Source organism: Scomber japonicus, chromosome 7 (assembly GCF_027409825.1).
Source record: "Scomber japonicus isolate fScoJap1 chromosome 7, fScoJap1.pri, whole genome shotgun sequence".
Taxonomy (NCBI): domain Eukaryota; kingdom Metazoa; phylum Chordata; class Actinopteri; order Scombriformes; family Scombridae; genus Scomber; species Scomber japonicus.
In genome coordinates, this window is record NC_070584.1 from 18,007,221 (window position 1) to 18,031,644 (window position 24,424).

The 24,424-nt window shown below is 40.2% G+C and overlaps 2 protein-coding genes across 2 annotated transcripts in view; both read right to left on the reverse strand.

Annotated features, from left to right (window-relative positions):
- The window catches only part of tmem47 (transmembrane protein 47), a 118,323-nt gene that overhangs the window by 6,928 nt on the left and 86,971 nt on the right, over nt 1–24,424 (reverse strand). The gene's annotated exons all lie outside the window — the stretch shown is intronic.
- The window catches only part of obscna (obscurin, cytoskeletal calmodulin and titin-interacting RhoGEF a), a 41,661-nt gene that overhangs the window by 6,542 nt on the left and 10,695 nt on the right, over nt 1–24,424 (reverse strand). Inside the window, 52 exon segments of the mRNA XM_053322972.1 lie at nt 33–78; nt 569–721; nt 839–865; nt 1,131–1,303; nt 1,397–1,474; nt 1,564–1,624; nt 1,708–1,908; nt 1,998–2,085; nt 2,283–2,451; nt 2,839–2,951; nt 3,032–3,144; nt 3,857–3,965; nt 5,878–5,983; nt 6,067–6,196; nt 6,287–6,389; nt 6,984–7,151; nt 7,438–7,551; nt 7,805–7,982; nt 8,149–8,307; nt 8,523–8,687; nt 8,938–9,039; nt 9,145–9,304; nt 9,635–9,808; nt 10,041–10,123; nt 10,268–10,468; nt 10,684–10,796; nt 10,903–10,997; nt 11,082–11,154; nt 11,240–13,468; nt 13,571–13,837; nt 13,984–14,250; nt 14,473–14,739; nt 14,972–15,238; nt 15,463–15,727; nt 15,846–16,162; nt 16,398–16,735; nt 16,737–16,838; nt 16,840–17,101; nt 17,337–17,603; nt 17,860–18,126; nt 18,427–18,693; nt 18,943–19,209; nt 19,465–19,731; nt 19,906–20,163; nt 20,332–20,610; nt 20,789–21,058; nt 21,478–21,744; nt 21,908–22,174; nt 22,303–22,569; nt 22,879–23,145; nt 23,249–23,515; nt 23,717–23,983. Coding sequence (XP_053178947.1) covers nt 33–78; nt 569–721; nt 839–865; nt 1,131–1,303; nt 1,397–1,474; nt 1,564–1,624; nt 1,708–1,908; nt 1,998–2,085; nt 2,283–2,451; nt 2,839–2,951; nt 3,032–3,144; nt 3,857–3,965; nt 5,878–5,983; nt 6,067–6,196; nt 6,287–6,389; nt 6,984–7,151; nt 7,438–7,551; nt 7,805–7,982; nt 8,149–8,307; nt 8,523–8,687; nt 8,938–9,039; nt 9,145–9,304; nt 9,635–9,808; nt 10,041–10,123; nt 10,268–10,468; nt 10,684–10,796; nt 10,903–10,997; nt 11,082–11,154; nt 11,240–13,468; nt 13,571–13,837; nt 13,984–14,250; nt 14,473–14,739; nt 14,972–15,238; nt 15,463–15,727; nt 15,846–16,162; nt 16,398–16,735; nt 16,737–16,838; nt 16,840–17,101; nt 17,337–17,603; nt 17,860–18,126; nt 18,427–18,693; nt 18,943–19,209; nt 19,465–19,731; nt 19,906–20,163; nt 20,332–20,610; nt 20,789–21,058; nt 21,478–21,744; nt 21,908–22,174; nt 22,303–22,569; nt 22,879–23,145; nt 23,249–23,515; nt 23,717–23,983 — 11,780 coding nt within the window.

The window sequence follows — 24,424 nt, forward strand, 5'->3', positions numbered from 1 at the left end:
AAACATCCATTGTGCTGTATACTTTTTCTCACCTGGAACCATTGGTGGCTCAAACACTCAAAGGCAGACGGACGCTTTCTACAGTAGATGGAGGAACATTGGGAGTGGTCAAACGTTTGCTATGTACGTGCACCTGTAACCACACCTAACAGTGATGTCAAAGTGCACTAAGCACCTTGAGTACATCTCTACATAACAGCAGCACTGTGAGAACTTCAACAATTGAAAAACTGAAATTTTCATTTCCACTAATGTTCAATAATTCTATAAGAAATATTTTACAACAATATTGAATCAGGTGACTAGACTGGACCAGAACCTGGACTGCCATGAATCATCAGCACAGTCTATGCAGCTTTATACAGCTTTATGCAGCTTTCAGCCACTTATGGGCATGATTGTATTATGCCAATTTTTGTTTTTTTAAGTCGATCAACAAGTATTTCTTTAAGTAGTAAATCTCAGGTTTGGTTTATTTACACAAACTTTGCAAGGAAACAACTGTTATGATTTTACAATTGTGTATGGAAAAGTGGCAGTGTAAGTAATGCAGGAACAAGTTTCCTACTCTGGATCTGGCTGAAGGAGCATGCGGAGAAAGTCCTGGGCCTCAGGGCTCCTGTACATGACATCAGGGGCATCCCAGTTCAGGGTCCCTTCGCCTACCCTCAGCAGTGTGGCACGATCCGTCTCACCCACAAAAGGGCACCGGCACACCAGACTATCAAGAGGAAGAATGGTTTACATAGCTACCAGAGACATATGTACAACTCTGACATAATCTAATTAAATCTAATTAAATGTTTGAGACTATTATCAAAAACGCAGTGATACATACCATAAATAGGTTGTAACACCCACAGACCTGACAAAGAGAAAAATACATATTTCTATTATGCCATGTCATTTTGCAAAACAATTTACAGTTAATAATTTTAAGGTTTAAATTCAGTTCAAATTATAAGTATGCTTTATTATGTGCTTGTTATGTTAGATGATCTACACACATACATATTTATACTTAACGCATCAGCAAATTCATCATAGAAATACAGAACTGAGAATCTTTTGGCACTGATTGTGTTGGTAAACATTATCTACCATCTAGTCAAATTGGTAATTAAACTCACCAAATATCTGTGGCCGCAGTGACTGGTTCTTGGTGAACAATCTCAGGTGCAACAAACTCTGGTGTACCGAACATGCTGTATTGATGTCTGGATGTGTCTATTTCCTGGCAAAAGCCAAAGTCACATATCTTGATCTCATCTCTCGGTGGGTACACCATTAGGATATTTTCAGGCTGAAAGGAAAATAAATAAAAATTAAACTACGGGTTGCATGTAAAATAGTGCTGCTGACAATTATGCAGTGTTGTTTGGACCCAAAATCTCACTTTAATGTCCAGATGCAAAATGTTCATGCTGTGAATGTGACCAACTCCCTCAAGGATTTGCTGGATATATGACTGAACCTGAAATGAAAATATAGGAAATTTGTCAAGAGTCATACATCTTATTTGCAAAAGAAAAACATTTTCTGCGGGAAAATATAATCTTTTACCTCTTTCTCTGAGACTGATCCTCTCAGTAATAAATGGTCCACAATTCCATGAGAACAGCAGCTAGAAATCGTGTTGAGGAACAAACTAAATCCATTGTGAGGAAAAAGTGGTGGTCATATCATAACATTTAGCAGAAAGGATACATTTCTGTGATGAGCACCAGCGTGCGTCTTGTGCAAAAGAAATCCAGCAGACAGGCCACTCTGGGATGAGCCAGACGGGAGAGCAAGTCCCTCTCCTGGAAGGACCTGGTCCGATTGCTGCTCCGCAGAGGCAGGAACTTGGCAGCAAATATTTCAGCTGTCCTTCTGTGGACTACGCGCTTTACTACCCCAAATGTTCCCCTAAAACAAAGAGAGAGGTGAAGATGGTTATATCAAATCTCAGAGATTGTGGGCAGCTTGCATCATGTCAATATGAAGCATGGGTTCACCTTCCAATTTCCTCATGGACGTCATAGACAGAGAAGAGCTTCCTTCTCTTTCCCAGTTCCACCTCTCTCTCCTGAGACTCCAGTGGACCTACAGAGACACCACATAATTTGACTGAAACAGGTACAGAGCCTGGATTGAAAGCAATCACAACATATTCTTTGCCTTCCTTGCAGCAACGTAATTATATAACATGCTTTATGCGTAAACTAAGTAAGATTTTGCAGTTAGAACATATTAATTTATCCTGTAACACCGATGAGTAGCAGTGCATGCTGTTGTCTCACCTTCCTCCACTGTGAGCTCAGCCTGGCATGAGGCGTGCCCAGAATCATTGTAGGAAAGGCAAGTGTATATGCCACTGTCCTCACCCTCGGGGCACAGTATGGTCACTGAGCAGCGGGCACCATGCTGTACTATTTCCACATTCTCATTGGCTGTGACTTCCTCTCCATCCTGCAATCACAGATGAGACAGTAACATTATAATGAGGATAGCTGTATCAGTGTCTTTGGTTTACAAACACTGGTCAAACCTTTTACATTGTGACCTTTTAAAAAGATGTGATGACCTTTATGATGGTCCTGTGTATCAAGAGTGGAGGTTTAACCAAGGTTATTCGCAGGTTTATTAATTCTCAGAGTAGCCAGTGCAACTAAAATATATTTACTATTTTACAAGAAAAAACAGCAACATCAATACAGAAATGTAAATCTGTGTAGTTAACCATAAGTACATGAAAATCATAAAAATACATTTATGGTAGGACTAGTTTTCTATGCCTTATATCATGTTTCACACCTACCCCAACCAACTCCCTGTGGGTGGGAACAGTGGTCCTACCTTGTACCACTGTATCTTAGGGATAGGCCTTCCTGTGATGATGGCAGTAAATGTAGCTGGTTGGCCAGGCTCAACACACAGATCCTCAGTGGGTACCTGGATGGAGGGAGGAGCTGAACAGGAAATGAGAGCACTTAGTGTTCATACAGAGTTTGATAATAGTCACACTCTTATGTTTAAGAATCAAGGATACCATCTGTAATTTCCTGCATTGGCTCTGTGATGTAGATCTCTTCCTCTTCTTCCTCTAGAAAATACAGAGGCTGCTGTTCAATGGATGTAGAGGCAGGAACAGTCTCCTCAGTGCTACACTCAGTTCTGGAGAGAAAGAAAAGATAACAAGAAAAGGTGTTTTTTGTCAGTTAAGTAAATAACATTTTATAATTTTCAATTTACAAAACAATTTAACTGATTCTAAAATGTACATTTCTTCACATTATTTAACAGTTTTAATGTTACAACTGCTAATTACTCTAGTAGAGGCTACGGAGTCCCCAAGGGGCATGGGGGGTGGAAAGAAAACCGTAGAGTTTCTGCTGCCCACCAGAAACTTTCACGTTCACATGAGAAAGTTCCAAATGGACACTCAACTAAAAGATCAGTACAAGCATTTGAGTTTGATATACGTTATCTTACTCCTTGAAAGCACTGTGAACCAGTGAACCAGATCTACACTTGCAACAAGGCCAATAACAAAGAGACAAAGACGTCTCAATAACCTTATCGGATACATCTTCGGACTTTGATCCCACAGACAATGAAGGTAATTTCTCCTCTGCAACCTTTGTGTTATCAAACATAATTGTGGTGGACGTCTGTTCGGAACTTTAAACTTGTGTTTATTGGATTATTAAACATAGACTACGTGACGTATTGCACGGATTTATTAAAGAAGCTCTGCATTTTGCCTTCTTTGCTGCAGTGTGTATGCTTACGATACTCAGACTTTCTGGTGCACACCAGAAACTTTAAAGGAAGGAAAAGAAGGTCAATATATCAATGTTGGTGCTGAACTCACTGTTCATTGTATCCAGGAGGGAGGATCATCTTAGCAGTAGATGAGGGGTTAAAGTCTGTTTGTAACCATTTCTTAACAAAGGCAGTGGACCATCCCTCTGAGTCTTCATCTATGACAAACACAATACCACTCAGCAAGAATTTAAGGGTAAGAGACTGAAAATAAATATATTTTAATAAAATATCTCTTAAAGAATTATCACTTTCCCTTGATTGTTCTGTATGCATACTAATCATTGAAAAAGAAAAAGTACAAAAGTACATTACCTTACAGACGAGGAGCAGTAATATTGCATTTCTTACCTCTGGACTTGTGGGTCTAACTCAACTAACCCACCACATCAACAGTACATGGGGCACATGCCCACTCCTGCAGGGACCACCTGCCCAGCACATGACCATCTTGTGTTTGTTGGAGTGAAGAGTTAGCTGGGCATGCATTGACAAGAGGAACAGGGTGAATGTTGAGCGATTACTTGTTATAATGACAATGATGACTTACATGGAACGATCCATGTGAGGAACTTCCTGCTTTAGGACAAGTAGAGGGAAGATGGAAAAACATGTAGGTTATAGACAATGGAAGGGCATACATGGTGAACCAACGTCCAAAAGCCAAAAAATAATATATATGTGTGTGAGACAACTTTGTAATGCATATTAAGTATACAATACTGTATGTCAAACTTACAAAAAGTTTTCATCAGCAACACTGAATTTGGTTTAATTCTATTCTACTCTGTCTTACTAATTTAATTGACTACTGTTTGATAATAACAGTGGTAACTTACAGTTGGAAAATCACTTTATAATTTAGGACAATAATATCAGTGATTTCTATCTTTATATCTAAATCAAAGCTGTTAGTCGTGGCACCTCAATGGTTCACCTGACTTTTGGATCCTAAAGTCAGTCTAATGGAGGAGGAAGGAATGGCCCTAGTTTGTTTCAATCCATGCCCTCTGTGGAAAGTGGAAACATGATGAAAAACATTCCATACAATAAATGTATCAATGTCTTTTTATGGGTGAGGTGAGATGCTGGGAGGTGCAGTATGGTGTCTATGTTGAATGGTGGCCACTAGATCCCACTAGGTTATGGCAACGGAAGGTTGTTTAGACATAGTTAGAGATAGTTATGGTTAGATTTGAGGGTTGTTTTCTCACATGATTGACATGTGACCATAACAACGCTTGAGATCTGAATTACAAGAAGAGGTTAAAGTGCCTGGGACATAACATCAGTTAGTACTGAAGTGAGAGATGAACCATATTCAAAACCAAAGAGCACTAGTTAAATTTAGTTCAGAGATGAGTTCAGGATGGTGATCTGGGAGAGTGGTTAGTCACTGATATTTGCACTAAAACAGAAATACACACAGTGTGTAATTATGAATTGATGAATACTGTATATTTCTCATTTGAATTTGAAGTTAAATGAGTTAGACAATCACTCAACTTAAATTACAATATTAGGGATGGAAAAGTGAGAAATTGAAATAAACTGTGTTTCTCATGCATAATCACTATAAAATGCAGTTAATAGTTGTGAGACCACATTCACTGTACTGTACATGTCCGTTTTCTGTTTCATCTTGTTGGCATTCATCTACACACTTCACTCAAAGCCAAAATCCCTGGGGATCTAGTGACAACTGATATGGTAGTTGGAAGTACTTATGATATGAGTGTGTGTGAAATGGGAAGAAGGAAAACATGAGTGAAGTCTCAAAATGGTATAAACTTCATAGAATGGATGAATGGTAGTGGTTGAAAGTGGAGGCTGATGCAAACTGTTGCAACTTGTTGTAAAGTGAAGAGATGTCACATGATGTGATGCAAAAAAGGGTGACCGGATAAGAAGTGAAGTGGACTGAAGTGGAACCCAGACAATGGCATGTGCTTACTCTCCTCTCAAACAGAGCTGTGTAAGTGAGAGTTTGGAGCATACACATGAAACCCTTTTCATGGTTTTCCCTGCTGTGTGGTGGATAGTTACCTTCAGCAGCTCTGATAGTCATACCTTTAGAAGGTAAATCCTGTGGTTGGTCGCTCTTAATGTCAATTGGTGGTACATAGGCTGGGCACAGCCCTGCTTTGCACTTGACGCAGCCAAACTCATTCCAAAGCTAAACAAAACAGAATATTAAATTACTTTGATAATGCCAATTATTATGATATATTGTAGATTTTATAGATATGAGTATCATACCTCGCACTCATACTGTCCAATATCTGCCTCTGTTGCACAGATGACCGTTAAAGACAAGATCCCACTCCGAGCATCGTTCAGGACTGAATATTTTTGCTGGTCAGTCAGCTCTCTGCCATCTTTCAACCACCTGCCAAACCAAAACACATTGTATGTGTGTGTTTGGCACATACAATGACCAAATGAATCATATTGCAGTTACTGTGTTGCCATACTGTACCTGATTCGTGGTAAAGGAGTAGTGAGTGTGGAACAAGTGAACTGGATATCCTCTCTTTCTATCAGACAAGCACTCTCCAGCCGACTCACAAATCTGGGTGGAGCTGGAGAGAAGAACAAATTCAGAAAAAATATCATCCCACAACTGGGTAAGCTTAGACAGACCAGTAGACAATAAGTAATGGAGTGGTGCACATGTTTGTAGTATTATTATTGATAGCACATGTTGTAGTATTTATAGAAACAGTAACGGCAGTAGTAGAAGTATGAGAAGCAGCTGTAACTGTAAAACTACTACTAGTAGTAATAAAAATAGTATGGTATCTTATAAGGGAAAGTGTGAAATTGTTAACTCATCTTACTCAACACAGCTCCACAGTTTTAAATTGCAGCCTATATACCTTGTACTAAAACCCACATAATGAGGCATTAATGTGTATGGCTGCATCAATGCAAAACAGTGTAAAAGAGTAACAGTGGTTGAAGAAGTAGTAGTATGAGCATCAGCAATGGTAGTACTAATTTTTTATAGAAGCAGCATTGATAACAGTAGTCATTTGGTAGTAGTCATAATATGAAGAAGTAATAGTAATATGAGATCCCATAGCGGTCATCTGTGCCCCTGTGTTACTGCAAGCATGTGTAGCACTCACCTACAGTTAAACACAGCTGGAATAACATACCATCCACAGACTCACCTTGCACCACAACCTTAGCTAGAGTGGCAGCACTACCCATACTGCTGGCAGCGTAGCATGTGTACTGTCCAGAGTCCTCTGCAGTCAGGCTGTCAAGGATGAGACAGCAGGTGCCTGTCCGGTCTTCTGTAATAATGTGACGGGGGTCATCCTCCAGAGGGAGGCCATCTAAGGAGTAGACATCAGATTCTTACTGTGTAACATTTATTATATTATTATTATTATTATTAGTATTTTAATTATCAGTATTAATGTTGTTGTTTATGATATGAGGCTGAGAATAATTATTTTCATTTACTGCTAATAAAACAAAAAAACATTTTTTTCAGTACTACAAAGGAGTGTACATGTTCAAGAAAACGTATCCTGATAAATTAAAGTGAAAAACACAATAGGTAGCAGTAGATAAAAGACACATTTTGTAAATATGTATTTTTAAAAAGCCTTTTCTGACCTTTGAGCCAGCTCACTGCTGGTTTGGGTGATCCTGTGACCTTGCAGCTCAGTTTGATAGTCTGTCCTATCTTTGTTGTGCAATCAGACAGCTGTGACTCAAACACTAATGGGCCTATTAATCGACACAAATATAAATACAGAAATCACACAAAGCATTTGGAGAAAATGTTTGACATACAGTATTGCAACTTAAAAAATATTTTGCCACTCAACAATTGTGAGAAAAACACAGGACAAGACCAATATGTTCAGAATATCAGAAGTCAACGTAATCCTGTAGCTGCCATTGTAATTTGAAAACAGGGAAAGATTTAAGATCATTTAATCATTGTCTTGACCTGGTGTTGACTTCCCTTCAAACTTACTGTTAGTGGGCAGGCAGGAACGTTGCTGTAGCTCCTTGAGATCCTTGAGCCAGGAGAGTTTAACCATTGTGGAGCGGCCTTGCAGTGTATACCTCCGCACTGAGCCCCTGTGCTCATGCCACAACCTCCAAGACTTTTCATCTCCACCCAAAGTCTCCTTTATTTCCACATCATTCAGCTGAGTAGATCACAAAAGAAAGAATGACAAAGACTGGTGAGTAGGAATGTGAGGTCAAAGGTGGAAAAATGTTATGAGAAAATACTGATGTGCAGTAATTGTCATCATGTGTTTTTTTTAGTAGTGGTTCACATTGGAAAGTAGAATAAGTTAGGATAGACGTTACCTTCATCTTATTCTTGAAGGTGTACGTATCACTGTTCATGCCAGTGTCTCTTTTCAGCTTACAAAGTACAATACATTCCTTGAAGAGAAAGACTTGTCTCTGATGCCCTCTAGAGGTTGTCTTCATTTCAGGCGATTCCTCCCATACTGTGAAGACTCCCTGGGAGCAAGGCAGCAAGCAAGGATCAGGTGTCATGACTTCAGGTCAATAACTTTTTAAGTAATTTGTGCATTTTTAGATATATAATTGTCAGGTAGTAATGTGGAATAACAGAAAAGAGGGCCTTGCAAAATACTCCAAATAGTACTGAGGTTCATAAGTGTGTCAAAGGTGAACCTGGATATGAAAACATCTGTAAAGTCATTTGTACTGACCTGTCGCACAGGCTCGCCCAGAGCAACAAGAGGTGCTGGGTAATTCTCGATGAGGGAGACCTGGTGTATGTTGTCAGACCTCCAGGGTAGACAGGACACCAGAGAGAAAGCATCTTCCAGTAGGAAACAGCTCTGGCCACTCTTTGCTTTGTTCTTGATGAATTCCTATCAATAAAGTTTCCATTTACAGCCCAAATGTTCAACTGACAGTCTCTCAAGAACAAACTACAATGTGTGCAACAGCAAAAGAAGCTAAGTAAATGCTGAAAGTGGAGAATGATGATGCAACTATGGAGAGGGTTGCAAGAAAATACTACTTAATTTATTAATAATATACCTTTAGCTAACACTACTATCATGCTGACATTAAAGAGGTTTCCCAGCCATATTTGTAAAAACAAAACTGTATATTGACCTTCAGTAAAGCCTGGTAGGTCTGAATCCTCTCTACTGGTCTCTGAAGGAAGGTAATGACATCCATGACAGGAGCTTCAGGCTTACCAGATTCTGTTAACTCCTGGAATGAAAACACATGAGATCAGTGTCATAATGTTCCTATTTAGCACCTTAGTTTCCACAATGTTTGTGTTAATATTTATGTTTAAATCCTGTCAGGACATACTTTGAAATATTGCTGGATAGCCTTGTCAGTGAGGCATGCCTCTGCTTGTGCCTGCCCCACCATATAGTAAAGATACTTTTCAAAGTCTTCAGTGTGCTTGATGAGGTGCATAGCAACATCATCATCTGTGACGCAGTCTCTCAGTCTGGGAAGAATGGACCTGAGATGGCATAAAATAACATTAACATAAGACTCTGTTTGACAGTAGAAAAGGACAAAGTTCAAAAGGAGATTCGACAAACGGCACAACACACAACATTGTCTTCTTAAAACTAAACTAAAGGGGAAAAAAGGTGAATACAGTCCAGGAAATTACCATTACAAACTTCTATGGATTGACTATAGACATATACAGTGAATGATGAATAATGAAGCAGTTTGATAAAATATGTATTTTATATTTGCATGTTGTATTAACGCATTCAAAAGGGCATTATATTAATTATGGAAAATAAAGTACAAGTACAGTACATATGAAGGTGTGTATTACCGCTCATGGAGAGAAACAATGTCCTTGATATTCCTGAAGATAATCTCTTTTTGGTTGAGGACGTTGACGGGGGCTTGGCGACTAGACTCCAAATATTTTAGCTGATGAGAGGTGAACACCCTCATCTCCTTTACAAACTCCTCCTCTCCATCAATCAGGCCTTGAATCAGTTGGCTAAATAAAGCAGTATTGGTTTTATTGTGAGATTTGTCAAGATGAGGCAAGGGAGGATTACAAGAGACAACCAAACTTTAGAATACATTTAATTATGCAAATAGATTGATCCAATCACAAGAATGTTAATCAAATTTGTTTCAAATACCCAAGTAGCCCAGTACACTGGGACATTGTTTACAGTTTATTTAAGTTCAGTACATAAATCAGTATTTAAGGGTACAAAACTGACCTCAGTGTTCTCCTGTACTCTTCTCCTGTAGATCCAATGCCATCAAGATCCTCTTGAGGTGCTCTCAGTTGTGGGAAGGTCTCCTGTTTAAAACAGCATGTATTACTAAAAGATTACCTGGTTGATCTTTCAATTAAATATGATGTCTCTGTTGACAATAATTATTTTTTCAGAATATGGCATGTTTGCTAAATACTAGAACTGACATCTGGATTTTCAAAATCTACCTTTCTCTTCTTCTCCAAGTAGGCTGGACACACCCACCCCTGCCGTGCAGGGTTGGTTTTGGTGGGTTTGGTCCTCACCAGCCATCTGTCAGGATGAACAGAGTCCACGACCTCTACATACTGGCCCTCTTTCAGAATAAAACTGTCCTTATTTCCACTGATAGGACTGCAGTCAGCTCGAGCCACATACATTTCAAATGTCTAAGGGAATTAAAAAGCAAATATTATTATTGTTATTATTATTATTGTTATTAGTAGTAGTAGTAGTAGTAGTAGTAGTAGTATTGGTAGCAGTAGTATTATTATCAAATGTGCAGAGTTAGTTCACATTTATTACAATATTACAATAATGATAATAGAGCACATAGGTTCAGGCCATAAATACAGTACTGTACATACATCCAAAAAATAAATACCTCTTGTCTATCCTCTTCCCCTTCAGACTCTGATCCAGAAACAGTACCAGTTAAGGGTGTGTGGGCACGATGATGTTTAGGAGATGGTGTCCTCATTTTGCCTTCATGGGTTCCTATAAATTACAGACAAAGATGGTTTTAGTATAGGAACGTGTGGAGAAGTAGGGGCAAGGAGATAAGTAGTTAAAAACAATAAAGAAAGAAATCAACATTTCTGACCTTTGACCTTTAGTAGGTTCTTAGGAGGTTGTGGAGCAGCTATCTGCTCTTTACTGTCTTTTGGAGGCACTTGGTCTGCTGCTTTAGGTTCTTGCCTGTGACAATATTCATAAATATCCATGAGCAAAAGATTTTTAAAAACTGCAATAAAATAACAAATCTTTCCAATGCTCCCTGACCTTCGTATAGCTGGACTGATTTCAACAGGTTCCATTATATCTGGAGCGGTGTCATAATCAGAGGGACTTGACACTATTGAGAGTAGGGTTTAAATCAGGGAAATCATAAACACAAAACCATTTGTTTAATTATTACGACTTATAAATGTTTTACTCACTGGAGCTGGCAGCAATGAGCGAGGATCTTCTCCTCTCTTGGAGGTTGATCTGAGTATCCTTCTCTGTCAGATTGTAGGCCTCCCACAGAGAGACGTTCACACTCTCTACATAATTTGCAGCATCTATAGTTGAAGTGGGTACCTGAGTTTGAGTCTGAGACAGATTATGAGTCTGTGTTATGACCTGAGCCTCAGGCTTCAGTAGGGCGAGTTGCAGAGGAGTAATGGCTGCAAGAGGCGGGTGTACAGGCTTCTGGACTACTGTTATGTTTCCATTGTAGGAGGTCACACCAAACTTGTTCACCACCTCACATGTATAGATGCCACTGTCATTGGTGGTCAGTTTGGTGATCACCAGAGTGCATACCCCATTCTCTGAAGTCTCAATACGGTATCTCTTATCATTAGTGATTTGCTGTCCATCTTTCAGCCAATTCACTGTGCTGAGTTTTCCTTCTACAACACACACTAAAGTGACTGTACTGTTAAGATCTGCACTCTGGTTCTTAAAGACCTCTTTAAAGGCTGGTCGCATGTCTTTGCGAGTTTTGAAGCCTTTAAAGGCAGCCTGAATCTTTACTGCAGCCTCTTGCATTTGTGGTTCATCCTCAATGCTAATGTCCACCTCAGGTGTGGCCTCCTCTGATGGGAGGGTCCTCTGGAGCACGTTAACTGGAGAAAGGGTGGAAGGTTGGGTTGACCTCTCAGTAAAAGAACCAATGGGTTGGTCATTGCTGTTGTCTGCTGGTAACTCAGTCAAAGCTTCTAAGAAAGTTTCATCTTCAGAAATATAAAGAAGAGGAATGTTTCCTGTTGTTTGTGGTTCTTCCTCCCTTCTCATTGGTTCAACTGCCAGTGTCATTTCCCGGTCCACGTCAGGTTCTTTTCTGATGGGTTTTACTGGTTGTTTGATTGGCTGTTTAGTGATTGCATCCTTCTCTGCAGCTTTCACCTGTTGCTTCATTTTCTCAGGTATTTCGGTGTCTGTTGTTACTGACTGGTTTCTTTCAAATGTTGGTTTCTCTACAACCTCTTGTTTCAAAGGCCTTATTGCATGTTTTATTGGCTCATCTTCAGTTGTTCTCACCATACCTCTTGTCGGCTGTTGTTCATCTTGATCTGTCTCAGTGTCCCTCGATAATTGTTTTTCCATTCCCCCCTTCGCTTTGCTTTTTGTCCTCACAGGTGGTTTCGGAGGGGCAAGTTCAGCCTCTTTATTCACAGGTTTTTCTGGTAGTTTTACTGCTTGTTTGTCCAACTGATTCATAGAAGGCACCTGTGTCACTGGCATTTTCTCTTTTGTTGTCATGTTGTCTCTCTGTTTAAGGTCTTCTTCAGAATCAGTTATTGTAGTGTTTAATGATTGAGGAATGATCTCCTCAGTTTCCTTTCCAACATAATGAAATGGTTCCCTTTCCCTTGGTACCTTTACTTTAGATCTTATTGGTGGTTTCAAAGGCTCCTCTTCTTTCTTGTTAATTTCAACCTCCTTAACTGTAGACCTCACTTCTTCTTTCTTCATTGTTTCCTCCCCAATAAGCCTCTCATGTGGTTTCAAGGGCTCTTTTTCGTCCTCGCTGTTCTTCCATACAACTGTTCCTGGAGGGTTCACCTTCTTCTCCACTTCCCTTGTTTTCTCTGATGGTTTTGCTGGTTGGTTTGAGCTCTGTTCAGCTTCAGGTTTCTTTTGTTCACACACTGTTTCTCCAAGAAACCTATCTGACTGACTTACTTCATGGCCAACGCTAACCAATTTCTCCAGATTTCTTTCTGGTTGCATCCTCTCCATGAAAATTTCACTTTCCATTTCCAAAGCCCTACATGGCTTTTTCACTTTCCCACCATCCTTCTCAAGTAACATCTCTGGTTTATCATCTTTCTTGTAAACTTGACTGTCTTTGTCCTTATTCCTCTCCAGCTGTTTTACATTTACAATATCAAAGTCTCCCTCCACAGATCTTGTAGGTTGGATCCCATTTTGGTCTTTGTTATTCTCACTCTGCATAGATTGTATAGGCTGTCTTACGTCAATCATGAGTTCCATATCTTTTTCTGAAACTGTAATAGATGCTTTTCGCATTGTCCTTCTCTTGGGAACTGGAGGAACAAGTTGGGCGTCTGGGAGGTCAGGCCGCTCATTCTCTGGTGTAGGAGTTGGTTCTGAGACAGTACCTTTTGCCCGAGGCAGTATTGTGGGAGGCTCTGCCTTATGTGGATCAGATTGTAGTTCTAGGCAAGAGTAAGAAAAAAAGATATTGTTGAGAACTGATTTATTCATGGTGGAAAAAAGAAAATCCACAAATTTCCCATGAGGTACCTAAACATACATACCTTTTACTGACACAGTTGCAGTGGTCTCTGCAGTTCCTGCTTGACATGTATAGCTGGCACTGTCCTCAGGTTTGAGATCCTTGATGTGGAGCTGAAGGAGGCAACCATCTTGCTTCATCTCATACTTCCTGTTTGCTCTCAGTGGCAGCCCATTCTTGTTCCATTGCACTGGCACTCCAGGTTTAGACAGCTCACAGTACAGGAAGGTTGTACCTCCTTCCTCAGCCTCCATGTTTTGCAATTCTTTCTTGAAGAAGTGAGGGAGTTCTGAGAAACATTGTCACATAAATTATGAAATGTAATAATTTCATTTACTATGTTGGAATTACTATGTTGGAAAATACAATGAGTAAAAATTAATGAACTCATCTTGTCCCTATAACGTTGCCAATTGAGTATCTAGATGCACACACCTTTTACTGTTACAGTTGAAGTGGTCTCTGCACTTCCTGCTTGACAGCAGTAGCTGCCACTGTCTTCGGGCTTGAGATCCTTGATGCTGAGCTGGAGGAGACAGCCATCTTGTTTCATTTCATACTTCCTGCTGGCTCTCAGTGTCAGTCTGTTCTTCTTCCATTGAATGGACAACCCAGCCTTAGATACCTCACAGCATAGAGAGGCTGAACTTCCCTCCTCAGCCTCTACATTTTGTAAGTCTTTGTTGAAGAGTGGACGGAGCTCTGAAAAGTGCAAAATAGAAAATTACTTTACTGCTTTAGTGATATGGGAAAAACTTAAGGCCTAACAAAAATAAACATTTCATTGTTCATGATTGTAGAATGTAGGTCATAGAATGTAGATGATGGGATTGTAATATTGGAAACTTATTACATGCCAGAAACTTCAGAAAATATCAAGGTATTACTTGCAACACTGAATTGCTCACTGCCAAATACACATACCTTTCACTGTCACAGTCACAGTGGTTTCTGCACTTCCCGCTTGGCATGTATAACTGCCACTGTCCTCGAGTTTGAGGTCCTTGATATGTAGCTGGAGGAGGCAGCCATCTTGTTTCATCTCATACTTTCTGCTGGCTCTGAGTGGCAACCTGTTCTTCTTCCACTGTACTGGCACTCCAGATTTGGACAGTTCACAGTACAGGGAGGCTTCACCTCCCTCCTCGGCCTCCACACTTTCTAATTTTTCCTTGAAGAATAACGGGAACTCTGGGGAAGTGGGCAAAGACTGAACATAATCTTTCAGCTTTTGTGAATTGGGAAAATTAATGAGATCTTACCAGAGCAAGAAAAACATTACAAAAAACCACAATACATACAGTATCAGGACTTTTTAGCCATTGTGCAGTGTAGATGTTGGGTTTTCAACACAAGCACCATAATAAAAAGTTCAGTGTTCACTGAACTATTCATTGCAATGCAAACTAGTAAACGGAAATACCTTTGACAGACACACTTGAAGTGGTCTCTGCATTTCCTGCTTGACACATGTAGCTCCCACTGTCCTCAGGTTTGAGATCCTTGATGTGGAGCTGGAAGACGCAGCCATCCTGCTTCATTTCATACTTCCTGCTGGCTCTCAGTGGCAGCGTGTTCTTCTTCCATTGCACTGATAACCCAGGCTTAGATACCTCACAGCACAGTAAGGCTGTTCCTCCCTCCTCAGCTTCCACATTTTTTAAGTCTTCCTTGAAGAATGATGAAAGCTCTGCAAAATGGGCAAGGGTAGGAAAAAAACTGATTATTCAGTCTTTAGTATATGGAAAAATGCGTGAGACCTAACCAGAAGAACACCAAATTAAGACCTTAGAGGCAACTTACAATTGTAGGCATTCAGATTGCAATATAAGCAATAAAAAAAACCCAATAACCTTAGACAAACAGGAAAGTAAGACATTTTGTTGTGTAGATAAATGATTACAGTGGACACACCTTTCACTGACACAGTCGCGGTGGTCTCTACATTTCCTGCATAGCATGAGTAGCTTCCAGTGTCTTCAGTTTTGAGCTCTTTAATGTGAAGCTCAAGGAGGAAGCCATCCTGCTTCATGTCATACTTCCTGTTGGCCCTCAGAGGCAGCTTGTTTTTCCTCCACTGCACTGGCACACCAGGTTTAGACAACTCACAGCGCAGGCAGGCTGTACCTCCCTCCTCAGCCTCTATGCTTTGTAAGTCTTGGGTGAATAAAGGTGGGTGCTCTGGTAGAAATGGTTAAGGATTGGAAAAATATTATTATGCATCTTTAGTATCATGGGAAAAGAGAGAAGAACAATGTTATTTTAATGAATGCTACATTACATTTTTTTTTTTTTGCCAATTCACATTGTAGATTGCACTGAATTGCTTTCTGCCAATTAAACACACCTTCCACTGACAGTGATGCAGTGGTCTCTTCACTTCCTGCTTTACATGTGTAGCTGCCACTGTCCTCAGGTTTGAGCTCTTTGATGTTGAGCTGAATGAGGCAGCCATCTTGCTTCATCTCATACTTTTTGCTGGCTCTCAGTGGCAGCCTGTTCTTCTTCCATTGCACGGGCACTCCAGGTTTAGACAGTTCACAGAACAGGAAGGCTTCACCTCCCTCCTCAGCCTCCACACTCTGTAGGTCTTTCTTGAAGAATGGTGGGAGCTCTGGGAAAATTGTCATTTTAACAAACTTATGAATACTTTAAGTTTATTCAGACAATCTATATACTATAATTTCTACATTAAATAAGTGGGTTCACAAAATTTGTTTTGCATCACACAAATACTACAAGCTAAACCAGACAATTTAAGTTTTTGTGTGATAAACTGCATGCAGCACTAATACAAAAAAGTTATGATATAATCAGGATTTGTCACACAAATCTGTAAATTCACACACCTTTCACTGACACAGTCGCGGTGGTCTCTGCATTTCCTGCATGGCATGAGTAGCTTCCAGTGTCTTCAGTTTTGAGCTCTTTAATGTGAAGCTCAAGGAGGAAGCCATCCTGCTTTATGTCATACTTCCTGTTGGCCCTCAGAGGCAGCTTGTTTTTCCTCCACTGCACTGGCACACCAGGTTTAGACAACTCACAGCGCAGGCAGGCTGTACCTCCCTCCTCAGCCTCTATGCTTTGTAAGTCTTGGGTGAATAAAGGTGGGTGCTCTGGTAGAAATGGTTAAGGATTGGAAAAATATTATTATGCATCTTTAGCATCATGGGAAAAGAGAGAAGAACAACGTTATTTTAATGAATGCTAGATTACAATTTTTTTTTTTTTTTGCCAATTCACATTGTAGATTGCACTGAATTGCTTTCTGCCAAAATAAACACACCTTCCACTGACAGTGATGCAGTGGTCTCTTCACTTCCTGCTTTACATGTGTAGCTGCCACTGTCCTCAGGTTTGAGCTCTTTGATGTTGAGCTGAATGAGGCAGCCATCTTGCTTCATCTCATACTTTTTGCTGGCTCTCAGTGGCAGCCTGTTCTTCTTCCATTGCACGGGCACTCCAGGTTTAGACAGTTCACAGAACAGGAAGGCTTCACCTCCCTCCTCAGCCTCCACACTCTGTAGGTCTTTCTTGAAGAATGGTGGGAGCTCTGGGAAAATTGTCATTTTAACAAACTTATGAATACTTTAAGTTTATTCAGACAATCTATATACTATAATTTCTACATTAAATAAGTGGGTTCACAAAATCTGTTTTGCATCACACAAATACTGCACGCTAAATCAGACAATTTAAGTTTTTGTGTGATAAACTGCATGCAGCACTAATACAAAAAAGTTATGATATAATCAGGATTTGTCACACAAATCTGTAAATTCACTCACCTTTAACAGACACAGCTGCAGTGGTCTCTGCACTTCCTGCCTGACATGTATAGCTCCCACTGTCCTCAGGTTTGATGTCCTTGATGTGTAGCTGGAGGAGACAGCCATCCTGCTTCATCTCATACTTCCTGCTGGTTCTCAGTGGCAGCTTGTTCTTCTTCCATTGTATGGCTACCTCTGGCTTAGATACCTCACAGCACAGTAAAGCCGTACCACCCTCCTCAGCCTTGATGTTCTGCAATTCTTCTTTGAAAAATGGTGGGAGCTCTGGGGAAGATAAGAAACAGAAATTATGTTTATTGTTTAATGTTTAATGTTTGTGATACTACCAGGTAATATCTATATATAGAAATTGAGATATAATATGTAGAAAGATGTCAAATAACATAATTATGTTAATGTTATACCTCTCTTGTCTAATTGTTTTTAAGTTTAGAAAATGACTAGCTATTATTTGAAAATTGCATATAGTTGTCTATTTTTTAGAGCTTGTTGACACTGTAAAATTTCTAAGTGCACACACCTTTCACTTTTACAGTTGCAGCCGTCTCTGCACTTTCTGCTTGACATGAGTAGCTGCCGCTGTCTTCAGGTATGAGATCCTTGATGTGTAGCTGAAGGAGGCAGCCATCTTGTTTTATCTCATACCTTCTGTTGGCCCTCAGTGTTAGTCTGTTCTTTTTCCATTGCACTGACACTCCGGGTTTAGACAGTTCACAGTATAGAGAGGCCTCACCTCCCTCCTCAGCCTCCACGCTTTGTAAGTCTATCTTGAAGAATGGAGGGAGCTCTGGGAAAATTGTTAATTGAACAAACTTTTACAAAATTTGCATTTATAATGTAATGGGAATGCTTAACAAATCCTGACTATAAGTGTATTTGTATAATACTTTCTAAGTTTATTCAGACAATCTATATACTATAATTTCTACATTAAATAAGTGGGTTCACAAAATTTGTTTTGCATCACACAAAGACTACAAGCTAAACCAGACAATTTAAGTTTTGTGTGATAAACTGCATGCAGCACTAATACAAAAAAGTTATGATACAGTCAGGATTTGTCACACAAATCTGTAAATTCACACACCTTTAACAGACACAGCTGCAGTGGTCTCTGCACTTCCTGCCTGACATGTATAGCTCCCACTGTCCTCAGGTTTGATGTCCTTGATGTGTAGCTGGAGGAGACAGCCATCCTGCTTCATCTCATACTTCCTGCTGGTTCTCAGTGGCAGCTTGTTCTTCTTCCATTGTATGGCTACCTCTGGCTTAGATACCTCACAGCACAGTAAAGCCGTACCACCCTCCTCAGCCTTGATGTTCTGCAATTCTTCTTTGAAAAATGGTGGGAGCTCTGGGGAAGATAAGAAACAGAAATTATGTTTATTGTTTAATGTTTAATGTTTGTGATACTACCAGGTAATATCTATATATAGAAATTGAGATATAATATGTAGAAAGATGTCAAATAACATAATTATGTTAATGTTATACCTCTCTTGTCTAATTGTTTTTAAGTTTAGAAAATGACTAGCTATTATTTGAAAATCGCATATAGTTGTCTATTTTTTAGAGCTTGTTGACACTGTAAAATTGCCCACACCTTTCACTTTCACAGTTGCAGCTGTCTCTGCACTTTCTGCTTTACATGAGTAGATGCCACTGTCTTCAGGTTTGAGATCCTTGATGTGTAGCTGAAGGAGGCAGCCATCTTGTTTCATCTCATACTTCCCGATGGCCCTCAGTGGCATCCTGTTTTTCTTCCACTGTACTGGCACACCAGGTTTAGACAGCTCACAGTACAGAGAGACTGTACCTCCCTCCTCAGCCTCCACACTTCGCAATTCTTTCTTGAAGAATGGAGGGAGCTCTTGGAAAAATATTGTTCAGAAAAACACGATTTTACAGTTTTAGAAAAAGAGAAACAATGTGTGGAGATGTCACCACAAGAAGACAAAACAATAATATAGTTTGGCATTATAGTAAATGTAGTATTGGTGGTGTCATAATGTAGGACAATACAATAAGTCACAGACAATGTATGTATGCTTGATCATATGCAGTACTGACATTGAAATGTAATGATAAAGTTGCATTTGTAACACACATAATAAACTCCACACACCTGTCACTAACACAGCTGCAGTGGTCTCTGCACTTCCTGCTTGACATGAGTAGCTGCCACTGTCCTCAAGTTTGAGATCCTTGATGTGGAGCTGGAGGAAGCAGCCATCTTGTTTCATCTCATATTTCCTGCTGGCTCTCAGTGGCAGCCCGTTCTTTTTCCATTGAACTGGCACTCCAAGTTTAGATACCTCACAGTACAGAGAAGCTGAATCTCCCTCCTCTGCCTCTACACTCTGCAATTCCTCCTGGAAGAATGGAGGGAGCACTGGGGGAAATGTAAGGGAAATGACAGGATTGGAGACATTTGATGTGACAAGAATCTTTTACAGCAACATTGTGAAAATTGAACTTCTTTTTAAAGAAAGCAGGTCCTCATGCTATTCATTAGAGTGTGTTACATCAATTAACCTTCTTCAAGCAGCATTACTTCATTTTGTACCTGTTACAGTAAGCTTGGCAGTGCTCTGCACATCTCCAGTATCACAGGAGTATATTCCAGTATCCAGGGGCTCCACATCATGGATAAGCAACAGGTTAACTTTTCCTTCCTTACATATCTCGTATTTATCACCATTTCGGAGGGGGATATGGTTGCGTCTCCAAGTTACAGGAGTGGTGAAGTCAGAGGTTGTGCAGGACAGAGTAGCAGTCTCCCCTTCCATTATCACAATATCTTTAGGCTCCTCCTCAAATAAAACTAGAATTTGAAATCGCATGTCACTTTAGAATGTCGAAGGATAATAATATTAAAAAAAAGGACTGTACTTGATACGTTTTTGGTATATTGCTCAGTCGGAGCAGTGGAATGTGATCAAAATTATTTAAAAAAACATTTTCACCCTATATATCTCATGTTTCTGCTCACCTTTGGGCTTAGGAACCACTAGCAAACTTGCAGAGGTCCTCTCCTCCCCAACCACAAATGCCACAGTGCCTGTCTCCTCAGGTGTGGTCATGGTGAGGACCAGTCGGTGTTGGCGACCCTGGCATGACATCTGGTTCATCTCATTCTGCTGCAATTGACTGGAGCCAAGCCACCAGACACCCTCAGTCACATCAGCATGGCTCAGCTCACACACAAACACTGCGTCCTGTCCCGCTGTCACTGTCATGTCTCGCAGCTCTGTAACAATCTGCACGCGCTCTGTGGAGGAAGAAGGAGCTAGATACAGCTGGCTTTTTAGAGACGGAAACTCATATATTAACAATAATGTAGGTGAAAACCTGTTGGTTTTGTTCATGCTGTCCTTCTTGCGAAGTAATGGAGTTAGCTAAATATATCAGTAAATAAGGGATTGGTTTCTCCTGTTGTAGCCACCTACCCCTCACAATCAGCTTGGCAGTGGTTTTCTTGCCCCTGGTGATACAGCAGTACTCGCCCGCATCATACAGATTCAATTTCTTGATCTCCAGTGTGTGTTTAGGACCTTGTTTCTTTAAAATGTATCGTCCTCCATCTTCCAACACAGTGCTGTCCTTCTTCCATGTTACAGGGACATTACCACTGGAAATCTCACAAAACAGCAGCACAGATTTCCCCTCCATCACTGCTTGGTTCTCCAGCTCCTTCACAAAGAACACTGATGCCGCCGCTGGTATGAGGAAAAAAAAGGGGATATTATGTAACTAAAGTTGAATTTCCACCTAAAACAATGAATACTGACTGGGTATTGAATGAAGGAACTTAAGTCAGGCAACACATGTAGAACATGTTTGTTATTATGTAACAGGGTTTATCTTTAGTGTGGAGTTGAGATCAAGTATAAACAAAGCTGTACAGAGCTGCAACGGGTAGTGACCACTAAGAGTCCCAGAGAGAGCCTACAGGTGGATGCAGGAGTAGAGGTTTGAGTTATGTAATAATAGTGCAGAGCGTAACAGCTCAGAGTCATTAGCCTAAACTTGCCCACAGGCTTTGTTCCTCTACTAACAACTTGAATTCATTATGGATGCAACAAAATGCAATATTAGTGTCTAGGTGTCAAGTGTGGAGCAGCTGCATGTCAAATACCTCTCACGTTCACTTCAGCTGTTGTCCTTTGCTCTCCAAAGGTACAGCTGTACTCTCCAACATCCTCTGGCTGGATGTTTCGAATGTGCATTTCAGCTATCATCCCCTTCAGTGACATCTGATATCGTCCTCCATGACAGAGCTGGTCTTCCCCTTTCCACCACTGTACAGGCACCCCTGCCCTGGACAGTTCACACCGAAGGGTCACATTGCCTCCTTCAGGGGCCTCCTGGTTCTTCAGACCCGTCTTAAAGGTTAGGGGGATAGCTGTGAAAGTAGTGTGAAAAATGACAGTATGACCAGGTCAATTTCATTTGCTGCTTTTCCTATAAGATAATATGGTACATCCTTCACCAATTCATGTCAATATTTGTTTCTCTCCTAAAAGTTTAACAATCCAAATATACAAACATTTACAGTCTTGTCTTACATGTAATGGTGATGTTGGCAGTGGTCTTGACATCGCCGTAGATACAGCTGTAGAGTCCACTGTCCTCCAGCTGTGCATTTTTAATGGTCAGCTCCAAGGTGCTAGTTCGATTTTTAATCTGGTATTTGAAATTGCTCTTCAGCAGCTCATTCCCTTTCTTCCACTCCACCGCAAGGCCAGGCTTAGACAACTCGCAACTTAACGTGACACTGTTCTCTTCCTCCACTTGCTGGTTCCTTAACTTGGTTTTGAATGTGATGGGAGGAGCTGCACAAAAAGTATAGCAGTGATCAGTTCATATCATAGAAGTAGTAGCAATTATGATTTCATTATAATAAAATACTATGTGAACTATTGCTTCAAATATATGTTAAAATCTGGTAAAAATGACAAACCTTTAACAATGAGCTCAGCAGTTGATTGGCTGTCTTTAGTCTTGCAGGTGTATTTTCCAGCATCATTCTCCTCTATGTTATTAACAATCAGTTTTGCAAGATGTCCCTCCTGTTTCATCTCATATTTGTAACCAGGCTTAAGGATGACTCTGCCTTTCCTCCAGTCCACTGGAGCTCCAGGCTTGGAGAGCTCACAACAGAAGACTCCACTGTCCCCTTCCTTTACCTCCAAATTCTTCACCTCTTGCTTAAATGTTACAGGAAGTGCTGAGAAAAGCCAACAAACAAAAAATTAAGCAGAGTCTAAAATAAGATATAGCTTGCTCTCAGGCTCAGCTTTTTATCCATGACCCTGACTTGACACATTGGAGAACTTATCTACTTTCAAAGCATTCTGAAGACATATTTCCACACAATCCAAAACTGTCCCTTCATACACTTCTTTGTACATCTACTATATTTACTGTGTGGAAATTATCAGGTCTGTCTCATTGTTGTTAATACACAAAATCAGCATCATCAAGTAAACTGTATATTTGCTTGCCACTGAATCCTATTGGCTCTAGTAAAGCATACCTCTTATTTTGATGTCAGCTGAAGTCACAACAGTGCCAACAAAACAGCTGTACTCCGCAGCATCTGTGAGAGCTACATTTCTGATCAGCAACTCAGACACTCTGCCCTCTTGCTTCATCTGATACTTTTCACCTTCCTTCAGGAGTAAAGCATCTCTCCTCCACTCGACTGGGACTCCTGGCTTAGAGAGCTCACAGCGCAGTGTCACACAGCCCTCCTCCACAGCTTCCTGGTTCTTCAACTTCTGCTTAAAAGTCACTGGAATCGCTGAGGAGTGAAAATCCAAAAATACATTATATAAAAAAAAGAATGAGCAGATTACAAAAGCATGATTATGTTTTCTGTTTCTATAATGTGTGATGCTTCTCACCAGTGATTATAACAGTAGCAGTAGTTTTTATGTCTTCACAAACACAGCTGTAAATGCCACTGTTCTCAGGCTGGCTTTTCCTGATGAGAAGCTCCAGAGTGGAGCTGCTCTGCTTCATCTGGTACTTATCTCCGTTGGTCAACACATTGTCTCCCTTCCTCCACTGCACTGGGACTCCGGGTTTGGACAGCTCACAGCGGAGAGTTACTCCATTGCCCTCCTGCACCTGAATATTTTTCAGTTCTTGGAGGAATCTGATGGGCCGTTCTACCGAAAACCACAAGTCAAACATCAAAATTATTGAGAACCTAAAGTTTATTACTCTGTATTCTTGACTGATAAGTTAGCCAGATATGGCATGTCACACAGACACGCAAGTCAAGTTTTTACAATAAAGTGACATAAGAAAACATCAAACATCTTAAAACTAACAAAATGCATATATACTGTAGTGTATGCAGCACTCACCGTTGACTAGGATAGAAGCTGTTGTCCTTTCTTCTCCACATATGCAAGTGTAATCTCCGATGTCGTCCAGACTGATGTCCACAATCTTCATCTCCACCTGCAATTCCTTCTTCCTCATCTGGTATTTGTCTCCATTCCTCAGAAGGACCTCTCTTCTTCTCCACTCCACCGATGGAGCAGGTTTGTCAAGCTCACATCGCAGAACCACACTGTTGCCCTCAGTAACCTCCTGGTTAACTAGTGGCAACTTGAACCTTGGTGGCAAAGCTGTCAATCAGAGAAAATGTTACAGTAATTGACACACACAATGCTGCAAAAATAAGTATGAATAAATAAATAAATAATGAGGGACAGAACCACCTAAGGAATGAAAGACAAAATAGTGTATAGTATTGATGATCACATTAGAATAAACCACAGCTTGCACATTATTTACTAAATTCTCTGAATTCAATGGAAACATTTTTAAATCACTCTTTGAAATAACAATGATCATAATAAAAAATACCATGGCTGTTCAACATGGTAGGTCATGCTCATAATCGATTATATCTAACTATTCCTTCTAAACTGAACAGTGCAATGGATTATGATAATCCATTAAAAGTGGTTCAATCCTGTACCAACATGTCACACCAAAATTTAAGCATTTTTTTCTGGCACAAACTATATGACATGTTGTTTCAGTTAAATGAAAAACACTAAACC